This window comes from Ochotona princeps, chromosome 25 (assembly GCF_030435755.1).
Source record: "Ochotona princeps isolate mOchPri1 chromosome 25, mOchPri1.hap1, whole genome shotgun sequence".
NCBI classification, from domain to species: Eukaryota; Metazoa; Chordata; class Mammalia; order Lagomorpha; family Ochotonidae; genus Ochotona; species Ochotona princeps.
In genome coordinates, this window is record NC_080856.1 from 7805748 (window position 1) to 7831350 (window position 25603).

General features: G+C 45.8%; 1 protein-coding gene across 1 annotated transcript in view; it reads left to right on the forward strand.

Moving 5' to 3' along the window:
- The first annotated feature begins 1241 nt into the window (after window positions 1-1241).
- Window positions 1242-25603, forward strand: part of FAM3C (FAM3 metabolism regulating signaling molecule C) — a 36184-nt gene continuing 11822 nt past the window's right edge. Inside the window, exons 1-5 of the mRNA XM_058654935.1 lie at window positions 1242-1399; window positions 12203-12257; window positions 15708-15812; window positions 21532-21561; window positions 22191-22314. Of these exons, the coding sequence (XP_058510918.1) occupies window positions 12245-12257; window positions 15708-15812; window positions 21532-21561; window positions 22191-22314 (272 nt within the window). The 5' untranslated portion in view covers window positions 1242-1399; window positions 12203-12244. The remainder of the gene's footprint in view (window positions 1400-12202; window positions 12258-15707; window positions 15813-21531; window positions 21562-22190; window positions 22315-25603) is intronic.

The following is a 25603-nucleotide window of genomic DNA, read 5'->3' on the forward strand; positions in this document are numbered from 1 at the left end:
CAGAGATCAGAAATTAACACACTAGACTTTCTGCACGGGAGCTGCTTCAGGCACACTACTGCTTGGAGAACATGATGTGTGTTATGTCAACTCACTTACAGAGCTGAAAGTTCTTTGGCAAACACAGATTGGCTTCAACTCAGAGGCTGCGAAAACCATCGCAGTTGCGCACAGAGGGGGAAGGGAGGCATGGTACCCGACATAACGTTTTGTGTGGGTACCATGATAAAGGTATCTGCTTATTTTGCAGTCAGATGTGACGTAGGCTGTAATTTACTATCTCCTAATTCTGAACAAACGACTTCAACTCCGTTTTGGTGTCTTGGTGTCTTGATTGGTCAAAGTTGTATACAGTTAACATCTCCTTTGAATCGTGAGCATCCAGTGAGGATCCATGAAGGCCCAGGGATGTGTTTGACTTACGGAAGACACTCAAAACGTGTCTCTTGCTTCCTCTCTCTACTCAGGGATTGCAAATTTCAGATTCCATCGCTGTCACTAGGCGGTGTGAGTCTTAGAGTATCCTAGGTAAGATTTGATGAGATATCTGCCATCATCAAACCCTAACATTTAATGCAAGATAGGATACTGGGACCATCTGCCTAATAACAGTTCATAAAAGTTACTAATCATCTGAATTATGTGTTCTGCTTGATTTTGTGTTTTCAGGTCTTGTATGTAAAGTATGTTTTAGATTTCTGACGTAGGAACACGGAATGAAAAAAAAAAATCTCCCAATAGAGGAGAAACACAATTTTTACCTCGTTGGTAATAAGTTAAACAAAAACGAGGCACAAAATGCAAGTATCACTTTCCTCCTCAGGTCACAGAAATCCAAGCTTGCCACCTGTGTGTCACACATCCAAGGGTCTCAAGGACGAGTCTGGGCATTTAAAAATGTCTATGTTTATGGCTGCGATTGCGCTGTGCATCACACCTTCTCCCCTCCTCCCCACCCGCCAACCAGCTGGGGGTGTTACCCGTGCTGCGGGCAGCGGCCGGGCAGGCCCCACGTGGCAGGTCCAGCCGGCTCAGGGCAGGGTCCAGCGCAGCCGGGCGCACACGCAGAGCCCGCCCCTCGGCGCCCGCCCCGTCCCCGGGCAGGCCGGGCGCCCGCTCGGTCCTCCACCGCCAGGGGGCGGGCGCGGCCTCGCGGCGGCCGGGGCTCATTGGTCGCGGTGAGGGAAGCGTGGGCGGAGGCCCCGGAGGCGCGCTGGCTTCCTCCTGGCCGCTCGCGGGGTGAGGGGCAGCGGAGGAAGCCCGAGGGAGGCCGACGGAGCCCGAGGGAGTCCGAGGGAACGGTGGCGGCGCGAGCTGGAGGCGGCCGGCCCGTGCTCGTCGGCCTCCGGCTCAACTGACCGCGGGCAGGCCCGCCGGAGACGGGCGGGCGGGAGGCTCGGTGAGCCGGGCCCGGAGGGCGGGATGGAGGGAGGACGGGGGCCGCCGGACACCCCTGCGCCTTCCTGCCCCGCGCACCCCGCGGGGGTCCCGGCCGGCCGGCGTGGGGCGTGGGGCGCCCCGGCGTGGCCCGAGGGGCCGGGCAGGGCCCTGGACGCCGTGGGCCGAGCCCCGGCCCTGGGCATCGGCTCCTGCCCGGCGCCTCCGGGGCTGGGCGCTGGACGGGGCGGCGTCCTCACCTGGCGGCCCCGGAGGGACGCCGCCGCCGGAGGAGCGCGCCTGTCGGTGTGGGGTGGGCCGAAAGCCTGGAGGATGGAGCCCGGCTGTGGGGGTGAACCCTGCGGGGGTGGGACTCCTGTTGACTCAACTTGTAAAGTTGGGTGTCTGCCGAGTCGGAGGTACTTTTGTGTTTTGCAGAGTTCCCCCGCTTGGCTCCTGCTGTCCTGATGAGTGTGCTCTCTTTGCGCTTTCTCCCCCTGGTCCTTGGCTCTCAGCATCGCGGTTCTGCACCACGTGTGGCCCGGCAGCTCCCTTGGGTCTACAGAGGAAGCCTGACACGTTGAAGGTTTAGTCTGTCTGTCCCGGGTTTTCAGATGACAAGACTGATGCTGAGAGCGGGTTGCCAGACACCTTGGACCTAGAGGGCCAAGTTTGGGGTAATATGATGATGTCCAGCCAGTGCCATGTGGAGTACAGATTGCCTAGTTAGGTTAGGAACCGGAAGACAGTAATGAATGCCATTCAGGAAGAAGTTGGCGGAGTCCCGAGTTCAGCATCTGGTTTTGCCCTGGTCGTTGGCCTGGCTGTTCACTTTCTAGAGACCAGCACCAGAGCTCATTTAGCTAGCGGCTGCATCATTTTTTTTTTTCCTTTTCCCGTTTTCTATATAGGTCTGGGGAGCTTGGCTTGATAGGTTCGTGCAATATTATCTAAGCTCACTAAAGGCCAGCGTTGTTATATAGGAAGACAGAAGTGGACCTTTGAGGACCTCCGAATCACTCGCAGAACTTGCTGCACGGGAGACAGGGCCCCTGCAGTCCCCGCTGTAGGGGACTTTTGCTGGAGAAAGGAGTGAAAGTGACGGCTAAAGTCCTGTGGTGGTAATCAGATAGCTTAATAGCTTAGATCTTAAGCAGAAGGTCTGGGTATTTCCTTACTTCCTGGATGGCATTGGCGGGGGTTGCTCCGTTCAAGTCTACCAGGGGACATGCAGCCACATGGTCTTCCAAGTTCTTCACACTTTTACAGTTTTTGTGATTTTTTTTTAAACACACTGAAATAAAATCAGCTGATTCTCATGAGAAGAGTGAGTGTTGCAATGAGATTCCACAGTGTGCCCTATCAGTGCCTCGTTCTCTTCCTCTTTGGCCTGTTAGGATGGCTGGGAACACTTGTTAGAGTTCTTAGAATTTTTTTTCCCTGCCTCTTTTTTTGTTCATAATTTTTCTGACTTCACTTTAATAAGTTTTTGCTTTTCCAATTGCGGTTCTTCAGTTCAGCTTAATTCATATAATATGGGAATTTACCATTTTAAAATGTACCATCCAGGAGATGTAACTTAATTTTGTATGTCACCCGAAGAAGGAGCCACTCCCTTCCCTCACCTGCCCTGTGTCCTCTCCACAGCCTTTGGCCACCACCGTTCTGGGTTCGGCCTTATGGGTTTAATTAAGCCTTCTGAATATTTCGTAAGAATAGAATCATGTCATGCATGTTCTTGTAGGTGTGGTTTCTCTTAGCCTAGTGTTTTAGGGATGCTTGCAGCAAGTTGCAGCACATCCTTTTTTATGGCTGAATAATGTCCCAGTTTATATTCCGTCCTCTAACATTCCGCATCGCCTCATGAACCCTGGTGACGTCCTGTGTGCTGTGAAGTCATACAAGCACTTCCAGTGAGTAAGAGGGCAGGGCTTAAACTGAATTTCATTATGAATGCCGCAGAACTTGCTGAGGTGGTCCCATAGTCCAGGCATGTCACCTGACTGAGGGTACCCTGCATGTTCTGTAGTTATGTAATCAGTGAGTTTTGAAGGACTTTTGGTCAAAAAATGGGAGCTTTTTATTTGGTCAGAACATTTTGGAGGCTAATGGGACAGCAGGTTGATGTGCCTAGAACCCACGTGGGCGCCAGCCTGGTCCTGGTTTCTGGACTTCCGAGCTGGGTACCTGCTGGTGCTCCTGAGAAAGCCACGGAAGCTAGACTAAGTGTTTGGGATTCTGCTACTGCGTAGGAGCTGAGAAGCCGCTGGCTCGCTGCTGGTTTTATAGTAGAAACAGTGTGCTAATAGGCTTCCTTCCTGCCCTCTCTGCGGATGGAATCCCTGCTTTTCTCTTCTTCATGTAGGCCTCATTGACAAAATTCTAACTGTTGTATCTAGTTCCTTCATGGTTGACATGTTTACTGCGTGAAGACCGGAAGTAGAATGGAAATGTAGAGAAATCATCTGTCTGTTTGTTTGAGAGGCAGAGCAAGAGAGAGCGTCCATTGACTGGTTTACTGCCCAGTAGCCTGCAGTGCCCTGGCCTGGCTGGACTGGGGCCAAGATCACAGAGCAGGTGTCCCACAAGAGTCGCACAAAGTTGGTCATTGCACCCATCCTCTGCTGCCTCCCAGGATCTTCACTGGCAGGAAGCTGGAGTCCAGAGTTAGACCTGGAATCCAACCCAGGATGCAGGCGACTTCACTGCCAGGTTCAGGGGCTGCCTGTTGTAGGGGAACCATCACATGTTCGTTCAGAATAGGAAGCTGCAATTTCTCATCTGGTATAATTTAAAACAGGTGAGAGAAAGGTAGCTATTTCCCTGCGTATGGATCTGTGTCTGTGTCTTTTTTTTCTAGTAATTCTTGAGTAATTCATGAACATCACCTCCTCCTCTGTCTCTTCCTGTTAGTATCTCCGTGACTCATCCTGTCCCTCCATCTCTGCCCGGGTGTTACAGTGTAGAATTTAGGCAGTTCAGATTATAGCTTTTGAAACAGGTGGAGAACTCTTAAAGGACCAGGCAGTACTGGTTGTTATTCTGTAGGGTTCTGTATTCTGTTTTGGATGTGTTTGTGCTCTGGCTTACCGAAATCTAATCACCATGTCGTTTCTCCATCTGGATTACAGCTTTTAAAGCAAAAATTCTGTCCTGGTGATTGAGAAAAAACTGCAAGTAAACACAGGGATAATTTTAGATCTAGGACGCAATGTTAACCATTGCAGACACAAGTTCCTTCTTCCCCGTTCCTTACCACATTTTCCCTAGTCTGGTTCACCGCCTGCCTCTCCAGTTTTCACCCGACAGGAGACCGGGCCTGGAGTTGGGCTGATTTTCTTTCTTGATAGGGAAGGAGGAGAATTCTTACCTCCGGGATGGTTGGCTTGTTGGTTGGTGTTTTTTGTTCTCTAGCCTCACTCTGCCTTGGATCTGAGGTTCTGATATCCCAGTGTGAACGAGCTGTGAAATGAGTTTTCATCTCCACTTTTGGGGATTTGGATCCTCCAGGTGTATAGTTGATTCAGGAATTTGTACGTTAAGAAGCATGCTAGTAATTCAGTTCTCCATGCTGGCTGGCTTTTTAAATTAACCTTACAGAATCTGTATTGGCAGTTTGCAGGATATACCATTATTTTATTTGCTTTTAGAAATGTGACTGAAACCTTATGCAGATGGGCATGGATTACAATGAAGAAGCAATATACATCCTTTTTTTGAAAGGCAGATTTACAGAGAGGAGAGACAGAAAGATCTTCCGTCCACTGATTCACTCCACAGATGGCTGCATAGGCCGGAGGTGAGCCAATCAGGAGCCAGGGGTTTCTTCAGTCCCAGGCTTTGGACCATCCTCCCCTGCTTTCCCAGGCCACAAAGAGAGAGCTAGATCAAAAGTGGAACAGCTAGGGTACAAACTGCCACCCATATGGGATGCTAGCATTTGTAGGTCACGAATTAGCCTGTTGAGATACCATCCTGGCCCCCAGTATACATCTTAGGTAAATATAACCTGTGTATTGGCAAGTTCAGCTTGGGAAACACCAGTGTAATACGCCCTAGATTGCCCATGTATTATTTCTGTTCCATTTCCGCTTATTTACACATCGGTGGCTTAGTTCAGAAGTCTTGCTTCTAGCTTCCTTGCACCTTAGATTGTTTTGTAATTACAGTCTACTGAAATATTTATTCCACTTGACATGGACATCAGATATAGCATGGTCATCTGACTTTTGTTTGCAGCCTTTGTCTGCCAGCTCTCGGTCCTCCGCATACATTGCAGCCACGGACCATCCTGTAGTGAGTATATTCAGGCTGCGGTGGTGGTGGTGGTGGTCGGGTAGCTACCAGCTGTGTGGCGGTAAGCTTAACTCTGCCCTCCCACCTGGGGAAAATGCTGGGGTGGTGTGTTGGGTACTGAGTGAGACTAGCTGTGGAATGGAACAGATCTTTCCCCACTGCGGTTTGCGGAGCTCCTTTCCCTGGTGGAGAAAGTTGCTTAGCTGTCTAAGATCTGGGGAGAGGGAGTGGAGCATAGGCCCACCTAGTTTCTCATCCCTTTTTTTGGTGTGTCAAAGTTTTTCCGAAATCTGAAAGCTCAAATTTTTGCAGAGGAAAAGAATAGCTCTGGCTCTCTTAAGTGCTAATTCAGTCACACTGGTTGAATGATTTATATTTGAAGGTCCTAACACTGAGATGAGTCATGTTGAAAATACTCAGAATACTGCTGTGGCTGTGTCAAGCTTGGCTGCTTCTCTTCCTCTTAGTGTTAGGGGCTAAGTGGGTCTGGCTGGGGGAAGAGCAGGCTTTTTAAGATGGAGCCAGGCATCATCACCAAGTTGTTTTTGACTGGAAGGACAAGTAGGTATTATGTTTTATCAATTTTGGTTCCACAAAGAGTAGGGTTTTATTTAAGCTGCTGAAGATCAGATAGAACATTCTGAAGTGTTGCCTTCTCCACTGATTGTCAGGAAAGCCTTAAGGAAAGTAAGATACTTTCCTTAGAAAGCTGACTCCCGCACTATAGGCCTAGTTTGCTTCACTTCTAGAAATGATTAGCATTCTGGGGGAAGTTAGAGACACCTTGTGGATTATTTGTGTTTTTCCGTCATGTACCTTTGATTCTGTTACCATTAAGAAATGGTGCACTGAGGGATTGTCCTCGTATAACCGTGCCCTCGCGATGCTGCTGCTTGAGACAGTTAGAAAGCCCCTATGATGCTGATCAGGTAACTTAGGAATCCTGGCCCGTAGATCTTCCATATCCCTGCTTCCCAGGGGTTTAAGAGAACATTAAATGCAAATTATAAAAGATGTTTTGGTTCTCTGCCTCTGTAGTTCAAGAGTTTCAGTCTGTTATTTACAATTTCACCGTTTTGGGGCCTCTCTGTGCAGTCAGCACATTTGTGTTGTTTCCCGTAGGGGTCAGCTGAAAAGTTGCCTGTGCTGAGCTCTGGAATCCTTAGAAGGCCCCTCTCTGTCCCTACCCGCACATGGTGGTCCTTTACAACCTTGGTGTATCTTTTTAATTGTTAAATAGGTGTCATAGGTTATACTCACTCTTAAGAGCTTTGTAACTGATTGTAGATCTTTTTAAAAAGTTTATTTTTGTGGGATTTAATATGAGTCTATGTTTAGCATTAAATATTTTCCCAAATGATTATTTTGCTTTTAAGCATTCAGTGTGAAAAACACCGAATTCTATTAAACATTTATAACTATGGCAGTAGTACAGGTTTCATAGTATTTGAATGTTAATGTTCTTTCAGAAATGATCTAACCTGTGTACATGTGTGTACAGGAGCTTTTGGGGGAGCTAGGGAGCTTGATGGCGGTCTGTTTCTGCAGTGGCTTTTATGCATCGATTGGTCATCCCTGGTCCTGGATTGGAGCCTCACGGTGGACTGGCCTCGCCTTGGCCGCAGGTGAACGGCTTCATTCTTCCTTTTGAAGAGGATCCTGTTGTTTGCTGCTGCTTTCCCTGGGAGAACAGTTGATTATGAAAATGTCTGATACCGCACAGGGTTTAGGGTCATTTGATCTGCCCTGCTTCTGAAGTAATACTTCCAAGGAGGCTGATGGAAACCATCTGGACTTAAGTATTTTGCAAATACCCAGACAGACACACACACACACACACACACACACACCCTCACACACACACTCCCCCGCTCCAGCAGGTTGTTAGGATCAGGAAGGTTTTTTTTAATTCCTCTACTGAAAGATTTATTTATTTATTTTTATTCCCCTTTATCAGGGATTGACAGACTAACTCCCCGAAGGGTTTTTTGGCCCACAACCCAAGATTGAGTTTCATATTTTTTTTTTAAGGAAGTTAAAAAAATCCAATGAATTAATTTTATAACATGAACATATTATAAAATTCCAATTTTAGTATCCATGAATAGTTTTATCAAAATGAAGTTGAGCATATTATGTTTGCTGGCTTCCTAGCTGCCCAGCTGCAGTGCTGAGTGAGGAGCTGCGTGTGGAGGCGGCGTGGTCACTAAGCCTGAGTCGCCCACCAGCTGGACCTCTGGGATGCGCTTGCCAACAGGCAGGTTGTATTTACCTAAATGCAGTTACTGCTGGAAACAACGTTTTCTAAAATACCTTTTTGTTTTGTAAATATAGCATCCTAGTAATTTACCTAGGGATTCTCCTAGCAGTACCCTTCCTTGTATCTTGGTATGGTCTCAATTTCCCCTTTAAATTTTAAATGCTCTGCGGATAAACATGTAAATTTTTACATTTGGATCTTGCATTAGAGTAGGTTTTCAGACTAACGGAATCTGCAGGAGACAGCTAGCTCTAGATGCAAATTCCTTACAGTAGATGCAATTAAATCTGTGTCGGCTTGTAATTTTATATCATTACATAAATACGAGTATGTACATATGATCACACACACACACACCGCTTGTAAGGCATTGGCGTAAGCAGTTGGAGTTGTTGATCGGTCTAGGTTCTGTAGTGGCCAAGCTAGTGACTTCGGAAGCTGCTGCATTGTTCCCGTCTTGGTCCCTCCTAGCTTGAAGCCGAGTAGCGCTTTGTTCAGTCTGTCCTTCCAGAAACAGCTGTACAGATCCTGCCAGAATGGTGTTGAAATATATTGGGATCCTGTGCCCGGTCAGGTTAACTTGTATGAGTTTAGTGTTGTGTCTGCTACCTCTGCTTGTCCTGTTCCCCTGACAGGAGGAATGCTAGAATCATCTGAATCGACTCAGTTTGGCTTCAGTAACGGACTGAAGTTGGATTGTTGAGTCAGTTGTTTCTCTGTATTTGTGAGGTACAACTTGTAATACTCTTCTTGTGATCTTATTGATTATCGTTTGTTAAGAGGAAATGTTTTAATGGGGCACGTTTGTATGCTTTTATTGTGTCATTTCTGGCTCAGGTGGTTGTAACACCTGAGCTTAGTCATGTTGGAAATCTGACCACCCCCTGGAGCAGCTGCTCTGCAGTGCAGACAGAGGCCGTGAGGTGCTGGCGGGGCGCCCTCCTGCTGTCTGGCTCTTGCCCCACCTGTTTCTGCAGGCCCAGAAACATCCTGGTGGAGCCCATGCTGTGGACATTCAGACAGCTGTACACCTTACTGTCAGCACACTGATTATAGATGTACCTGAAACACTAAAACTTGTTTTGGCCTCCCAAGTTATTGCAAACTCAAGTTTTCTTTTTTTCTCAGTCCATCTTCCCCAGGTATTTTCCTGCCACCTGTTGAGGGTTCCGTTTCTAGGAGAGGCTTTTGATTTCGTTGCACTCCTGTTCATTTTCTCTGGGCCTGCGGTGGCCCCCAGTTGGTTGGTTAAGGCGTCCCCTGAGGTTTCCATTAAGTTTTTGCTCTTCCCCTGCAAAGATATTCAGCATGTGAAGGTTTTCTTAGTCTTTAAATGCCCTCCTGAAAAGATAAGTCAGGAGCGCTTTGGAAGTGGTGTGTCCTAAAGTATGCTCCATAATTTGCCCTCAGATATATTCACTACCCCCTGTGCTGGGTTATATGTTTCTCATTAAGCATACCTTGTGTCAGAGCTGAGCTTGAGTTTTAAAGACAGGTTTGTTTAAAAGAGTATTAGGGAGAGAGGAAACGAAAGGGAAATCGGTCTTCCATCTGCTGGTTTACTGTCTGTGCAGCCGGCGAACCTGGAGGCCGAGCTGTCAGCCTCTCACGGCTCGCAGGGCCACAAGCACTTGCACGACCACCACTGCTTCTGCCAGCGAAGGAGTTGGGAGCTGGACTGGAAGCGAAGCAGCTGGGACTCAAACCAGAGCTCTGCCAGCAGACCCTAGTGCTAGGCCCTGAGGAGATTTTAATTTGGAAATTTTGCTAAATGTTATTTCTTTGAGAAATGTTAATAGAACACAGTTGTCTTCAGCTTGCCAGTTAAAAGTTGCTCATGTTGTGGTCGTAATAACGATGAGCTTAGTGACAGGTTACAATGTTGTCCTACATACATGGCCACGAAGGTAATGGAAATAGCAGATGTTCGGTACCCAGTTGCCTGTCATGCTTCCAAAGGAACTTTCCTAGACCCCATCTGGGGAAGAATTAGGCTGTTTTAGAACTCTATCTGCTATGGGGAATTAGATATGAAACATGGTAGCAACCTCATTTCTTATCTCCTAAGAAAGAAGAATTTCCATGCAGACAGCTCTAGTTTGCAAAGCAAGATTTATTTAGGAAGGGAAGAAAGAGGAAAGACCCGAGGAAGTGGTGGGAGTGGTGTCTTTTCAGCACCATCTCAGAGAAGGGGTTCCCAGGCTTCCCCCCCCGCCTCCCCCCCCCCCGCCACCCCAAGTCCATTCACTGCAGGTGGCGTGTGTGCCACCTCAGCCACAGCTAAAGCGTGAGGCCCGTGGCTTCCTCCTCCTGGTCTGAGTGGATGGGCTATGACAGCAACTCTAAGAGAAGGGAATTTGTCCCTTTGTTCTCCCTCCAAGAGAGCAAGTGCTCCTGGAAGGGTAAGAAATGTGTGATTTTACATGGTACAGTGCAACTTTACCTGGGACCAGAGCCTCTGGCTGCCTCTTATCTGGCTGACTCCTCACAGAACCAGTTAGTCAGGAATGCGTGCGTTGCGATAGCGCAGGTCATTTTGCCCAAGCCCAAAGAGGATTTACAGCTAGGTGAGATGTTCATTGGAAATATTAGGATCCTACTTTCAAGTTGGGGTTAGTAGCTACTTGACTGACTGTTGTTCCTTCTGGTGTTTTCCCAACCTGTGGTATTTCCTTTTACCTGGCCATACTCCAATAACAAAGGAAAAAAAATCGCTCACGCCAGCTCAGGTGAAGGGTTGGTGTTTTCTTCAGAGTAGATCGTGCTGAGGAAAGGCGGCGGGCCATCCCTCTCCCTGCTTATTCCAGTCAGGAAGAAAGCCAGTGGCTGCCTTGGCTCCAGAAGCCTTCCATGGTCATTGGAGGCTCTGGTCGTTCTCTCAACACTGACCTCTGAGTAGCAAAATACAATACACGCTCCTAGTTAATTTGCATTGTTAATTAAAACTGCCTTTGAGTTCAGTTTCTTTACAGTAGCACTTGCCTGTGGAAACTAATAGCTAAATTTGAACATGGGTTTCCTAGCAAACTGATTTCCTTTTATTTTAAAAATTTCACCAATTTTGAATTATTTCTCAGGAAAGAAATACACACATATACTCTTTTTTCCCAGAGTCTGTTTCTTGTTGATTTCATGCTAATTCCAAAGAACATCTGCTGCTTTGGATGGATAGCGTTACTCTGAATAATGAAAATGAGCAGAATATTTGGAAATGCACTTCTGAACTGTGAACATACTGTTGAACAAATGTAAATTGAAAAACAAAGAAGGAGCAGGGGCTGCAGGGTTGGAATGAGAGGCCCGAGTCCCGAGCGGTGCAGAGATGAGCCCGTTTGCTGCAGGTTCTTCCGTCTCTGGCTAAGCAGCTTAGCCGCCCGGTTTCATCGCAGACTGCAGGGTTTGGAACCAGTGCTGGAAGATCCTCGTACATGCGTAGTCACTGAGGAGAATGACGCCATTGATGGCAGATTTATTTTTTTTAAATAACTGATAGACAAAAATTTCCATGCATTGGTTACTCCCAAGTGCCCACAGCAGCTTACACTTACACAGTAGCTTACACAGCAGCAACAGTCACTCACATGGATGACAGGAACCCAGTCATTTCCAGCCATCACCTGTCTCTGAGGGTGCATGTTAGCAGGAGGTTGGGGTCAGGAGCCAGAGGCCAGCCCAGGGGCCACCCCTTTGCTGGCAGGCTTGGCCCCATTTTCTTGATGCAGCAGTATCAGACGCTGACCCTCCTGAAAGTTATGGTTCACTGAAGAAGACCTGCACAGCAAGGTTTTTTTTTTTTATTACAAAGTCAGATACACACAGAGGAGCAGAGACAGAGAGGAAGATCTTCCGTCCGATGATTCACTCCCCAAGTGGCCACAACGGCCGGTGCTGTGCCGATCCGAAGCCGGGAACCAGGAACCTCTTCCAGGTATCCTCCCACGCGGGTGCAGGGTCCCAATGCATTGGGCCGTCCTCGACTGCTTTCCCAGGCCACAAGCAGGGAGCTGGATGGGAAGTGGAGCTGCCGGGATTAGAACCGGCTCCCATATGGGATCCCGGGGCATTCAAGGCGAGGACTTTAGCCGCTAGGCCATGCCTCCGGGCCCTGCACAGCAAGTTTTTTCGTTAAATGTCAATATTGGTGGGACACTTAGAAATGGCATGACATTTATTTAATTGATTTAATATATACACTCCACATCAAACTCAGTCTAAGCAGCAGTGTTTGTTCTAGACTTAATAATGTTTGCCTTTTCTTTTGATTTTTAGGAGCTTGTTTAATGAAAAGTGCCATACATTGAAAAACCAAACATGAGGGTAGCAGGTAAGAAGACATTGAATTGGGTGGAATTAATTTTCCTGTCTGTGTGACCTGTTTGTTTAGTAATGACAAAAGACGGAGGGTGAATAATTCTGAATAGAGTACAAAGCTGAAATATTGCACATAAAATACTTACTTAGATTCTAATTCTTTAAGCTGTCAGCAAATCACAAATTGTGCATTTAGTGATCATTTTCTTTGGACAAACCTTATGCTAAATATTTTAAGTTTTAGTGTTTATATTCTTTTAAAAGCATTTTTATTAAAAATGTATTTGAAAGAGACAAACAGGACAAGAAAGTTCCTGTTTGCGGCTTTGCTCCGTAAAAATGTGTTTTTGCTCAGTGTTTGTCAGTCTGCCTTCCTGAGGCTCAGGACATCAGTTTGGTCCTGAGCAGCGTGCTGAGGAAGTTGAAAAGCTTCGCTTGATCTGCATAGCCCTGATTACTTCTAGCACTCTAGTGGCCACGTCGGACGAGCCAAGAATTTCCTCAGATAGGAGTCTCCACTGTGTGTGCCCAACGTACTTCTTCAAAATTAAGAAAATTAGTTTTTCTCTTAATTGCCGATAACTATCTCACCACTAGACCAAACTATTTTCCTGCAAGAGCATTTCTTAGAAGTGGCTAAACTTAGGACAAGTGTCTTCCTCCTTCGGTGAGAATCGTATTAAATAAGACGTAATGGACTAACTGGATTGTTAAAAATATTATTGAAATGTGAAAAACTGAAAAACTGAATCCCTTTGCCATGAATTAGCAAAGCATTGGTTTTATTAAAGTCATGGTGTACAGTTTTTGAAGAAAGATTTTCCCAGAAACCAAGAGCTTGTCTGTGACTTGGAAAACAAAAAGGTTTTGAGTGTAGCAGATTGTGGTGAAATGCCTCTAACTCAGCTTTGGAGGTCTTAGTATAGTTAAAGATGCGGTTTTAAATGATCAAAGTGGTTTGCAAATGATTCTAAAATCTTTCTATTTGAAAGTTCTCACCTAGTCCATTTCCTTGATTCTGACCATCATTGCCTGGGTTAACCAATGAGTAGTTTATTCACTCATTAATCATTTTAGGTTTGGCACTATTTCTAGTATAGTTCTTGAGGGTTCTGCATTTAATAAATGATTTAGATAGATAACTGTCTTGACTTTTAACTCATCTTTTATCTCATTAACTGAAAAAAATCGTGTTGCTTTGCAACATCCTTAGAGACGTGAATGAGTCTCTTGGTGAGTCATCTACAGCTGAAGCTTACAGTTTTCACTTGTTGAAAAATAGGTTCACACACAAGTTAGTGCAGTCCTGGCGGGGCTGGGGAGAGGGAGTCTGCTGCAGAGTTAAGAATGGGAGTCACAGTGTGGCCTGCTCTCCTGCCCGGGCTCAGGCTGTGATGGGTCGGTGTGGCCTGGTGTCCTGCCCGGGCGCAGGCTGTGATGGGTCGGTGTGGCCTGGTGTCCTGCCCGGGCGCAGGCTGCGATGGGTCGGTGTGGCCTGGTGTCCTGCCCGGGCGCAGGCTGCGATGGGTCGGTGTGGCCTGGTGTCCTGCCCGGGCGCAGGCTGCAATGGGTCTTGGGCGAATTTCCGCCCTTTCCATTTCAGGGACTCTGCTAGAAGTCTCTGTCTCCCTCAGGGCTTCTGTTTGCCCCTAGTTTCTCGAATCCTCCAAAATATGGGATTAGGTATTAAGTTTAGGACCAGCTGGGTGAATATATAGACGGGCGATCTGAAATTTTGGACTTGGTTTTTTAATTTTGTATAATGAAAATAATATATTGAAAAGCTTGTGTAGATTAATTGAGCTTATAACACTTATTTCTGTAAGTATAGTAGGCCTGTGGTGAATGGCGTGTGTGTGTATCACCTGTTTTTACCATGAGTGTGTAGGTAGCGTGCATTACATGTGTTTGCTATGAATGCATGCATGTAAGCAGCATGTTTCTTACAGGCTCAGGTTCACCTTGGCACAGAATTGTTCTACAGAAGTGTAGAACTTTCATGTTACAAACTTGTTTTTTTAATCATTCTGATTATCTCAATACTGAATATACAAGGGATTTTCAGAAAGTTCTTGGAATATGTCTATTTTTGAAAAGCCATACCTAGATTTCAAAGGTTTTCTTACTCAAGTAATCATCTTTTAATTGCACTTTCACAGAAGTTTGCGAAGTACTCTCACACCTGCTGTCCACTTCAGGCTGCGGGTGCCAGTGGTTATGATAAAGTCAGATGGCAGGACGTCGTGTCGTTCATAATCCTTACGTCCTTTGCTGTGCTCGTAAATGATGGAGGAAGGCTGTGCCGCCTGTTGGCATTTATCTATTTGGCAAACAGTTGTTGAGAGTTTTAATACAGGTGAAACATACCACTGGATCCAAGGAGAAGAGTTTACTGGCCTGCTTGAATGTCTCTGATTTCAGCCGCCTTGCAGTGGCTTTTGAAAACCAGAAGCAGATTTTGGAGAGAAGATAGCAAATAGAAGGAGGCTGAGAGTGATCATCTTAGTTTAATGTCCTCACTGCCACATCATTTCTGTATTCTGTATTATATAGAGGTGTTCATTTGAGAGCAGTTTCTCATTCACAATAAAATGTTGAGGAAGGGAGCAGATTTTCCATAATTCTCCCTCCCCCGCCCCCCAACATAGTGTTTCCAAGTAGAAGCAATTTAGCGCTCAGGCTGCCGCCTCTGCCTCCTTAGCTTTGTACATTTTAAAACTTAGGATTAGCCTTTGTGTTTCCCCTTTCTGTGCAAGTAAGTTGAGCTTGGTGATCTGTCAGAGGAATGTGGTCCTTGGGTTGGAAGGTGGAGTGCTAGGCAGATTCCCTGGGCCTCTCCCTGCCTCCAGTTTACCTATAGTCTTCACCAGTTCCTGTGTTCTGTAAGGATAATGAGAAGATTGTCAAAACACGTGACGCCATTGGCAAGGGGAGAGAAGATCAGAGACTGTAGAGGCAAGATTAAAGCTGCTCGTCTATGAACTAACGAGAGGTCGCTGGAATGCTTGAGTAAGAGAGAGACAATTCTTACCTCTCATTTCCCATCCTGTCTTGTCCTTTTTGTGGAGCTGCACTGAGAAGGAGTGAGAGATGACTGGTATTAGGCAGTGCTGTCGGTGCATTTGTAAAGCATCCAGTTGTGGTTAAAGGTAGAAAAGGACAGAGTGTCTCTTCCGGAACTTGTCCTATAGCCGAGTCCAGGCAATCCATGTGCTAGATGCCAAGCTCTGTGTGGCCGAGTGGAGAACGCCTTCCCGGAGGAGGTAGCCTAACCACACCAGGATTGGAAATGTGGTACAGTTTACTTGAGAACCCATTCCTTAATGTACATCCTGGCCTTTGTAGCTCCAGAAATGCCAAAAGGAGCAGGAATTCCACATCCGGATGCACACTTTGATAGGAGCACGTAGTACCCATTCTGCGGGCGCATAAACTAACGGGGAGTTATTCTGCCTTTGTCCAGGTGCTGCAAAGCTGGTGGTGGCGGTGGCAGTGTTTTTACTCACATTTTATGTTATTTCTCAAGTGTTTGAAATAAAAATGGATGCAAGTTTAGGAAATCTGTTTGGTAAGTTTCCGGTGTTTTTTCTCCTTTTGACTGTTAGTTTTGATGTGACTCTCCAGTTTCTTTGATCAGTTTTAAACCTTTAGTCACTGAGACTTGTGCAGAAAAGGGATTATTGTATCAGTAAATATGATTCATTCGAAGATTCTAAAATATAAAATAAGAGGCCTTAGAATTAACTCACTGTGAAGCATGAATCTGGTGTGCCACATTTTGGGAATATTTTATCCGTAGGGCTCGTTGGTCATGACGCCTAGGTCACCTGCTGAAGACGCAGTGCCCCTCAGTCTGGTCCCACTTCAGTTGCCTGCTGGGAAGTACAGAGCTGTATCTAGTACCCACGTGTCAGGTGCTCAGTTAGCTGTCAGCTCATAGCATTTTCCTTTTGTGATTTTTCTTTTTACCCATTCATTTTCTGTTTCTATAATGTAAACCTATCACGATCAAGTGCTTTAATTCAGTTTTTGAGCAAAATCCTTAAATGTTTTTACAGGAATCAGTTACGTTTAATGCTATTTTAAGTGGTTGTATTTAATATGTAATTGAGTCTCAAATAGTTTTGTGCCAAATGCATTTCTCTTCAGTAGGTATACTATTATGAGAGTGAAAAAAATGTAATTTAGCGTTTACACTATTAAAGTGGAAAATATGTGTTTAAAATTAAGTTAAGATTTGAGAGTAATTCTACGTGTCTTCTGGAAGCCATGGAGCATCATGATTTGAAGGTAGTAAAACTATTGATGTCCTACATAGCATGAAAAAGGAGACTGTGGAACCTACAAGCGGTTTTTAGTGCAGCAGACAGTCAAATGAGAGAACTTTGAGAGCTCTGGCTTCATGCTTAGTGCTTGGAAGGGCTGCTCCTTCAGTTCCCCTCTCACCTGTGGGAAGACTCCCTCAGCGAGTGCTTCTCCAGAGAAGCTCTGAGTCAGCAGAGAGGAGTGCAGGACTCGGCCTGCCGGCAGGCTCCAAGGTGCTGCTGGCCCTGACGCACCTGTCCGGCTGATGTGTGCTCCTCCAGACTCTACCACGTGCAGGTGACTTTTCTGCGGGGGAGCACCGCTCCGTGTTGCACCGGCTTCTCCCTTGGTGCTCCCGATTTGTTTCTACACACTGATCTTGCTGCTGTCTCACAGGGTTCTCTTCTGAATGGGTGATGTCTCAGGAAGTTAAATTGTAGAAAGTTCTTCAGGCCTCTCACTACAAGTTGTCATCTTTCCAAGTAGGCAGATACCTTTGTCCTTGTTTGTTCTGACTTTATGAGCGTCTGTGACATCCCGGTATGCCTTCGCGGTCTGTGCTGTGTGTGCTTGTCTCACCCCTGCCGAACTGTTAAAACAAAGGAGACCTTTTTTTAAAAAAAAGATTTCTTTATTTTTATTGGCAAGTGAGATATACTGAGAGGAGGAGAGACAGAGAGGAAGGTCTTCCATCTGCTGATCGACTCCCCAGGTGGCCACAACTGCCAGAGCTGTGCCTATCCAAAACCAGGAGCCAGGAGCTTCTTCTGGGTCTCCCATGCGGGTACAGGTTCCCAAGGCTTTGGGTTATCTCCACTGCTTCTCCAGGCCACAGCAGGGAACTGGATGGAAAGTGGAGCAGCCGGGAAACGAACTCGTGACCATATGGGATCCCTGGCGCATTCAAGTCAAAGACTTTAGCCGCTAGGCTATTGCACCAGGCCCAACACAGGAGACTTTATTACCCCCAGTTCTCACAGAATAAATGGGATTTGCTGCTTAGGATGGCACACAAGTCCCCAGCCTGCCCTGCCTTGCTCCTCTGGACCCACTGGCTGTGCCCAAGGACACATCATCGACGTGCGCAAATGCTGCCCCCGCTTTGACCCCTTGGCCGTGGCTCATTTTCCGTTCTGCACATCCTGTTCATCCTGTCGCTGGCCGTCCTTCTCACCTTGCAGGACTCTGCATATGCACCCCGTTCTTGGAGAACTGGTTTTTGAGGCTCCTCTTGTTCTAAGACTGCTCTGCTACTTTGTCTGAACTGTTTGCTCGGATTGTATGCTGCGTCAATCTCTGTTTCTCGTTGGTTTTTATTTTTCCTTATAAAGTTTCTTCTTTTTTCTTCCTCTTTTGCCCCCATTTGTCTCTTGACCCAAGAGTAAATCTGAGGACAACAATATCTTGCTATTTTGCTCACCTTCTAGCGTGGAGTCTCATAGATGGTAAATGCTGGTAGAGTAAAAATCAATGTGGGTAATTGAGGATTTGGGACGTGTCTGTGAAAAGGAAGACTTTTTCACAGTGGGAATCATTTAAAGCTAAATCATTGGCAGAGAACTGTGAGCAAACACCAAGCTGTCCTTCCGTTCGGCGTGTTGCCTCCTAACTCCTGATTGGATGTCTTGTAATGTCCAGTCCTGCCAGGGTTTGGTTGTGTGTATTTCAGCTATTAGATTCACATATTCTTAGTGTAGAGGATTTATTTTGCCATCACATCTAAAGCAGTACATCATTTCTAGGAAACTTGATTGGATTCTAATCTACTAAGTGTTAAGTTTTGGGATTTAATTCTTTTTTCCTACATTTTGACAAAGATGGTTATCATGGTCTTTGCCATTTTGGGTAGCTTCTCACATCGTTTAGCAAAGGCTGGCGCGTTTGGACAGCGTCAGGAACTGTCTCTAGTCAGTTCCAGGAATCCTTACCAGGGAACAGTTTCTTCTGGTGAGGAATTTCCCTTTCTTCAGATTGTTAATCTCATGACTTGCTTGGCTGTTTTCTATAGATCATACTGATTCATATTTGCCAAATGGTGTTATTTTAGGAAAATAGAACAAGTTTATTCCTAGAAACACAGATTACAGAATATACCTGTAAGTAGTAGTTGAAGTTATGAGCAAATTGTGATTTAACAAAAAAGGGTTTATATAGGAATTTTTCTTTTGAGATGATGGATTCACCTGCAGTTGTAGAAATAACACTTGAGACCCTTCTTGCCCTTTACTCTGACTGATACGTTGAATCAAACTGTCTAACTGTGCAGTGTGGGAACCAGGAGGTTGACATGAATACACTTCACCGGTCCTACTCCTGGTTGTAAGCTGACATAGTGTTAATTTTTAGCATGGATACTTAGCTGGAAAATGTACTGAGTAGAATCTAGATTATTTTTGCATGTTGTCACTGTAAGTACTTGATATTCCATTAGGCAATTTCTACTCTTTTAGATTTGAACTATTGGTGAGTGTATACACACAAATTATTTGGACATTATTAGAAGCTGAAGTACAGAATTCACTGATAAAACCAAATTAGAAAGATTTATTATCGTTCCTTGGAGAGTGATGCAGATGTGAAAAGAAGCTGAGAGTTAAGGCTGTCGGCTGAGTGGAGGAGTGCACGTTGGCAGGTGGGAAGGGAGGTTTGTCTTTTAGGTTGTGTTTGTGGTCTGCGCTTGAAGCATGCTCTGCCCTAAGAAGGCGAGGTTACCTGTTTGCTAGGTGCTAACACCCTCAGTATTCAAGGTCTGGTAGAGGATTTGGAATTTTGGCATGCACTGATTAGGAAGAAGTGCAGTGGAAATAAAATTTTCACAAGAGTTATTTCACTTTTAACCATTTTGTTTTTCTGTACATAAATTGTAAATGGAGGCTGTGGTCTCATGAGTAAGCAAGGTTTCCCCATGCTGTGGCCCAGTAAATGTCTGAAACTGAGGAACGGTTGCTGCGTGTTCTTTCTTGAATTTGATAAGCAAGCTGGTTTAACTGGTCGAGTGACTAATCCCTGGTTCATGCCTACTTCCTTTTCCTCAGCCAGTCAAGGTTCTGACAGTTCTTTTGCTTTGATCATTATTGATTATTGATGTCTCGGTCCCTGTCTGCCATATGCTCTCTCCCCGGATGCCTCATCTTTGGGCTGATTTTCCAGTTTATTCCAATCCTAGATTCCATGGATAGCTGTCCCCTAACCTGTTCCACTTGGATCCCAAGTCTGTTAAAATTAACACATCCAACACAGAACTCAGCATTTATCCCCAGCCCGTCTCCTCTCCACATGGTAAACATCTTGAGTGCATAGATGTTTTGTTCACTGGCTCATGCGAGTGAATGTTTAAATTAATGCGTCTGAAGCCAGGTTCCTAAATGGTATCTCTGAATTTCCTGTGATCCCTACGCCCAGGCCATGCTGATATCCTGCTAATGCTGGTTCCTTAGCTGGCTGCTTTTGTCTGCCTTTCTCAAAGCCAGTCATGACGCTGTGTTGTGTGTGTGAGAGGACACACTCCTATGTTTTATGCCTAGATCACTTTCGCAGCATCCTTCCTGTTGAACTCCCTGTCCCTGTCTTCAACCCAGGCTTTCCTGTCCTGGCTGCCCACGGCTGCTAGAAGCAGCAGGTTTTGTCTGTGACCCCAAGGCCGCAGACATTGTCATTTTTAGCAGTGGTTGAAATGAGTTTGCCTGCTGGGTTGAGATACGTCATTGAAATCTGGTTCTGCCAGTTACTAATGATGACCTAGAGCAAATCAGATCAGCTTCTCTGCCTCCAGTTTACCTTTAAAACAATCCTGATAAAGTTATTAATATGTGCTGAAGTCCTTGCCGGAGTGCTAGGCAGATGCAGATGAGCCGTTGGGTGAACTCTGCTGGGGCCTTCTGTTTTCCCCACAGCGTCTTACATTGGTCAGGTGGACCAGAGTTTTGGTTCTAACGGTGCCCTTCCACCAAAGTCAACACCAGGTCTGGGGGTGACGCTTTTGCTACAACAGAGGAGAGACGTGCTAGCCCTGGTGCTGCTGGTCACACACTGGGCTTGGTGACTTTAACAATGTGCAGTACTCAGAGTATTCTGTTGACTTACTCAGGTTTTACTTACTTGATCGTTGCCCTATTTGTAGTCATTTAAATATTGTGTGCTTTAAGTTTCTGTCCTCTGGTTTGAGTGTTGGATTTACAGGAAGTTCATATCTAAAATGTTACAGAACTAAAAGCTGAGTGACTATATGTGGCTAGACAGCTGGCTGATGATCATCACGCTGCATATGGTTAACCAAGTCAGGAAATGGCTGTCCACGTTACTTTGGTCTGAGTTAGTCCCTTGGGCTGGGATCAGATGCAGGTGCCTTGAAAGAGCTCTGTGTTAATTATGATAAATTGCCAGTTGAGATCTCTTATGTTCAAGTTAAGATTTGACCTACTGGCTTCTTCGAGTTGATAAATTAGAACACTCTTAGCAATGACCTCCTTTTTTTAATACACCCAATACATTGCATTTTTGAGCAATTAAAGCTTTCTATCACCCTCTTCATCTTGCCAGTCTCCCAGCTCGACCTCTCAGGTGCTTGGAAGTCAGATGTACCCAACACCATTCCCAAAACAGCAGCAACTTCGCAACACTGTGGTGTTCACCAAGTCTATATTCCCAGTCACCAAAAAGTGGATTCATAGGCTGCCAGTCTTGTTGGGATTTAACTTTCTTAATAACCAAAACAGAAGCTGTGAAGGTGGGAATACAAAGTCCAGGCACTGATGAAATCCTGCCCTCTGATGCCTGTGCATGTGGTGTATGATGATTCGTGTCATTTATAGTTACTTTCTCACTATGTATTAGATGTGTGTTATACGTGTTTTATTATATATTGAGCAGACATTCACATGATTTTATATTTAAATCCTGCTAGAAGCTCTAAAGCGGTTGAAGAGTTGATTCTTCTCCATTGGGTCGTTGTTTCTAATGAAGATAACTTTTTTCTTCCTTAGCAAGATCAGCATTGGATGCAGCTGCACGTGGTAAGTATTTCCTCCTCCTTACTATTTTATAAGTGACTTAGACAGATGAAAGCTTATATCCAAGCAATCTCAGTCGTTCAGTATCAGCAGAAACTGCTCTAGAAATTGATTTTCCAAGGGAAAAGGATCCTTTTTGATTGAGCATCCTAATATTCCCGATATTTATTCATCACAGGTATTTTGTCTCATTGGTGCCGTACAGTTTCAGTGTTGAAGTACAGGAAGTGAAGCAGGAATGAACAGTTTTTCCTTCAAACAGGTTTTGGGCGGCTAGTGGGACAGTGGCTCCTCGCTGAGGTCCTAGAGGACACCCCAGACCGCCTGCATTCTGAAGTTGAAAAGTAGACTCAAGAATGGACGAAAGTATTTACGCTAAGCAGGGTCATGCTACTGGTTCATTTCTGGCCATTAACAGCTGGTTTCCAGGAGATCATTTTTTGTTGTACATTGTTGTCTGTAGTTTTCTGAAACCCTTGGAAGACAAATTTTACCTGGTGTTTGAAAATATACTTATCCTGATGTTTTACCTAACACAATCCTTGTGGCTTGAGACACAAAACAAACTCTAGAATATGTTGACTTACTTTCTAACCAGACTAAACCCAAACACCATGTATTCTTTCCTGAAGCTACAAAGCCTCCTAGATATAAATGTGGAATTTCAAAAGCTTGCCCTGAGAAGCACTTTGCTTTTAAAATGGCAAGCGGAGCAGCCAACGTGGTGGGACCCAAAATCTGCCTAGAAGATAACATGTAAGTATTTGTTGATTGCAGGTGTGGTCAGGGTGTGGGCATTTGTCACACTGTTTAAGCTGCTGCTTGAGGTGGCCACTTCTGGTATCAGAGTGCGAGTGTAGAGTGTGAGGTCCTGATCTTCCTCTGATTGCATCTTACTGCTAAGCTGCGCCTGGGGAGGAAGCAGGGGGTGGTTCAAATCTTGGAATTCTTGCCCTACCCCATATGACACTTGGATGAGATGGGAGTCCTGGCCTCCACTTGGCCTCGCCCTAGGAGCTGGGGGAGAGAACCAGAGGGTGGGAGATCTCGGCAAGTCTGTCTCTATCTCTTTCACTCCTTTGAAATCAATTAAAAAAAAATTGTAGTCAGTTGAAGCTGAGTTTAGCAGATCTTCTGAAAATGTCTTAAGTATGCCTTTACTAAGGGAGGTTGATTTCAGTTTTCATTAGCAGTTTATTTCTCACGGCTTCAGTGAGTCAGAGTTCTCAGGTCATACACTGGAGAAGGGAGCTGAGTTCTCTGGAGCTGCACCGTTTGTTTGGTAGCCACCAGACACACGCAGCTGTTTGCCTCTGGATCTTTACCACGAAGGAGAAAGTCCAAGGAATTAAGATTAAAACCTTAGTTGCTGTGTTACAGTCTCCACATCAAGTGCTTAGTGGCCACATGTGGTTCCTGGCCACCAGAGTCAACAACACAGGGTGTTTCCATTGTGGAAGAGTCCTGTTGACAGCTTCGCCCCAGGAGGGGACTCTGCCCTAGCAAGTGCCACCTGTCATTTTCTGCGTTGGAGTGCTGCTTGTCGAGTGTGACACGGTCCAGCCTCACAGCAGCGTGATGACCTTAGCTCCGTGGCTGCCCACACCGCCCAGCCCCAGGCTCAGTGGTCTCCTAGGCAGAGCTTGTCTGTGTCCTACCTGCGTCAGGGTCACCTGTCCCTTTTAGTGTCAAGTGCCTGCCTCTGCTGTTGCAAACTCTACTTTTAGTTGGTAGCTTTCAGTCTTTGGTCGCTTAGGGAACTAGGTGTGTGAGTTTATTTAAACTTTATGTAACACAGTAAATGATGGCGTCGAGTAAGGTGGTTTTACAGAGGAGGCCATCCTAAGCTAAGCCGTTCCCCACAGCTCTTTTGGGATCTCAACTTTTTATCGTGAAAGGTCTTACACTGTTGTTCTGGTTCCCGTTGCACTTAAGTTCTTTAGGGGAAGGGTGTCAAGCCTCGTGGAATATTTCTCTTGCCGAATTCAGCATTTGAGCAAGTAGATGAACTTTAAGGTCTTGTTCATTTTCTTTCTTTATGTTAGTGATGATTCTTAGTTGATGTGTTATCTACTGATTTCTCATTATAGTAGTTTTCTGTTTTGATATTGCTAAGAAGAAAACTTGTAGTTCAGAAAGCTGCGAGCCCTTTAGGAACGCATCCCCATCTCCTTTTGGCCTTGCCTGGCCAGAGAGGCCGCTGGTTTGTGTCTAACGATGGAAAGTTCTCTGAGAATAGCTGCCCACGGATGGGCTCCTGAGCACCTGACTGCCCCCTCACAGCAGGCAAGTCTAACAAGAGGATGGCTTCAGGCTCGTTTCTTTAGTAACAGGTTTTCTGTTCGCTGATGATGTAAGTCAAAAGAAAACAAGGGGGATGGAGGGGCGTCTGTAGGCAGTGGATCCTGGTTAAGAAAAAAATGAACTTGGAGCCGAGGAATTTGCTTCTAGCATGGTGGGCATGCCATGTAGAATTTGTACAGTTTCTTGGACCATTAAACTGAGGCAGGCCACCTATCAGCTTTCATTTCAGGAATCATTCTAGGATTCCCACCAGAGATGATGTAATTGGTGGGGTTTTATAGCTAGGCCTCCGGGCATGCAAGTAAGTGGACCCGGCAGAAGGGCAGGATAATTGGCTGGGGATCCACAGTGGGGACTCCCTGGGGACCAGTTCACAGTCCGGTCCTTTTCCAGCATGTTTCTGTATTGAAAGCCTAAAGGTTTCTTTCTTCTTTTCAAAGTCTAAATTTTGTAACCTTGATTCATACACTGACATAGCATATTTCTGTTAAGCACAGTCTCTCTTGTCATGGAACTTAAAAGGCTAGCAGAGGTGACAGTGTGAAATCCTAAATGCGAGTTAAGTCATTGCAAGTTGCAGCCGCAGCTGGGAAGGGCAGCCCCATGAGGAGAGCCAGTGGGCGTGACGTGAGATGTGCTGTGTGACACTAAGGGCTTGGGGAGGGCTTTTGGGCAGCAGAGTGGAGCGCGAGAGCGGAAGCACGGGAAGGGAGATGGGGAGGGACATGGCAGCGGAAGGCAGAGTGTGGTGGAAGGCCTTGAGATGGGACAGAGCTGGAGAATGAGAGTTAAGCAGGCTGGCATTGTGGCGTAGTGGGCACAGCCGCCGTCCGCGACCCTGGCATCCCCTAGGGACTCTGTTTCAAGTGCTGGGCGCTCCACTTGCAGTCCAGCTCCTTGCCAGTGGCCTGGACAAAGTGGAAGCAAGGCCAAGTGCGTGGGCCCTGCCGTCCACACAGGGGACGTGGATGAAGCTCCTGGCGTCAGGCTGGCCAAGCCATGGGCCTGGCCCTTGTGGTCCTCTGGGGAGCGAGCCCGTGGATGGAAGAGCTCCGTTATCTCTCCATCTTGTCTCCGTAACTGACTTCCAAGATAAATCAATAAACCCTCAAAACAAACGAAAGTATAACTGATGATATGGCCTATGCACTGTAGCTTGCTAAACCCTGTTTTGCACTAATTAAGTAGTCGCAAGAACATAGAGAAACGAACTGAAGATTTATAATACGGTCACCAATTATATAATCATTTCCCTTAGATGTTTGGTGGAGGCAGATGCAGGGTGAGGATGGCACCTTCATGTGCATGAAAGATAAAATATTTCATCTCCTGTTAGTAAAGGCAACTGGCTTTTATGGGTGTTAATTCTTCACTGGTTTTCCATTTGTTTCCTGTTAAGATCTGGTTTTTAAAGTTGACAAGCTGCTGCTGCCCCCCTGTGGTCAGCCTGTGTCATTGTGCTGCTCCTTGCCTGTATTTCCTTTATGGTAGACTCAAGTTTATACAGTGCAGCAGCGGAATTTAAAAAGCTAGCGACTTGGAAACGTCACTTATCAATTCAAGAAGTTAATCGTAACCCTTTTTAACATCATAATATTGTCCAATAGATAAGAAATTCTTTAATATTCTTTAATATTTGCTTTTGTGAAAGCGGTAGAGCAAATCCCCTTGAAATTTCCCTGCTCGTTGGAAGTCATGTTAGCCATGTGGCAAAGCAAGGGCCTTTTTATGTCTGTCATTT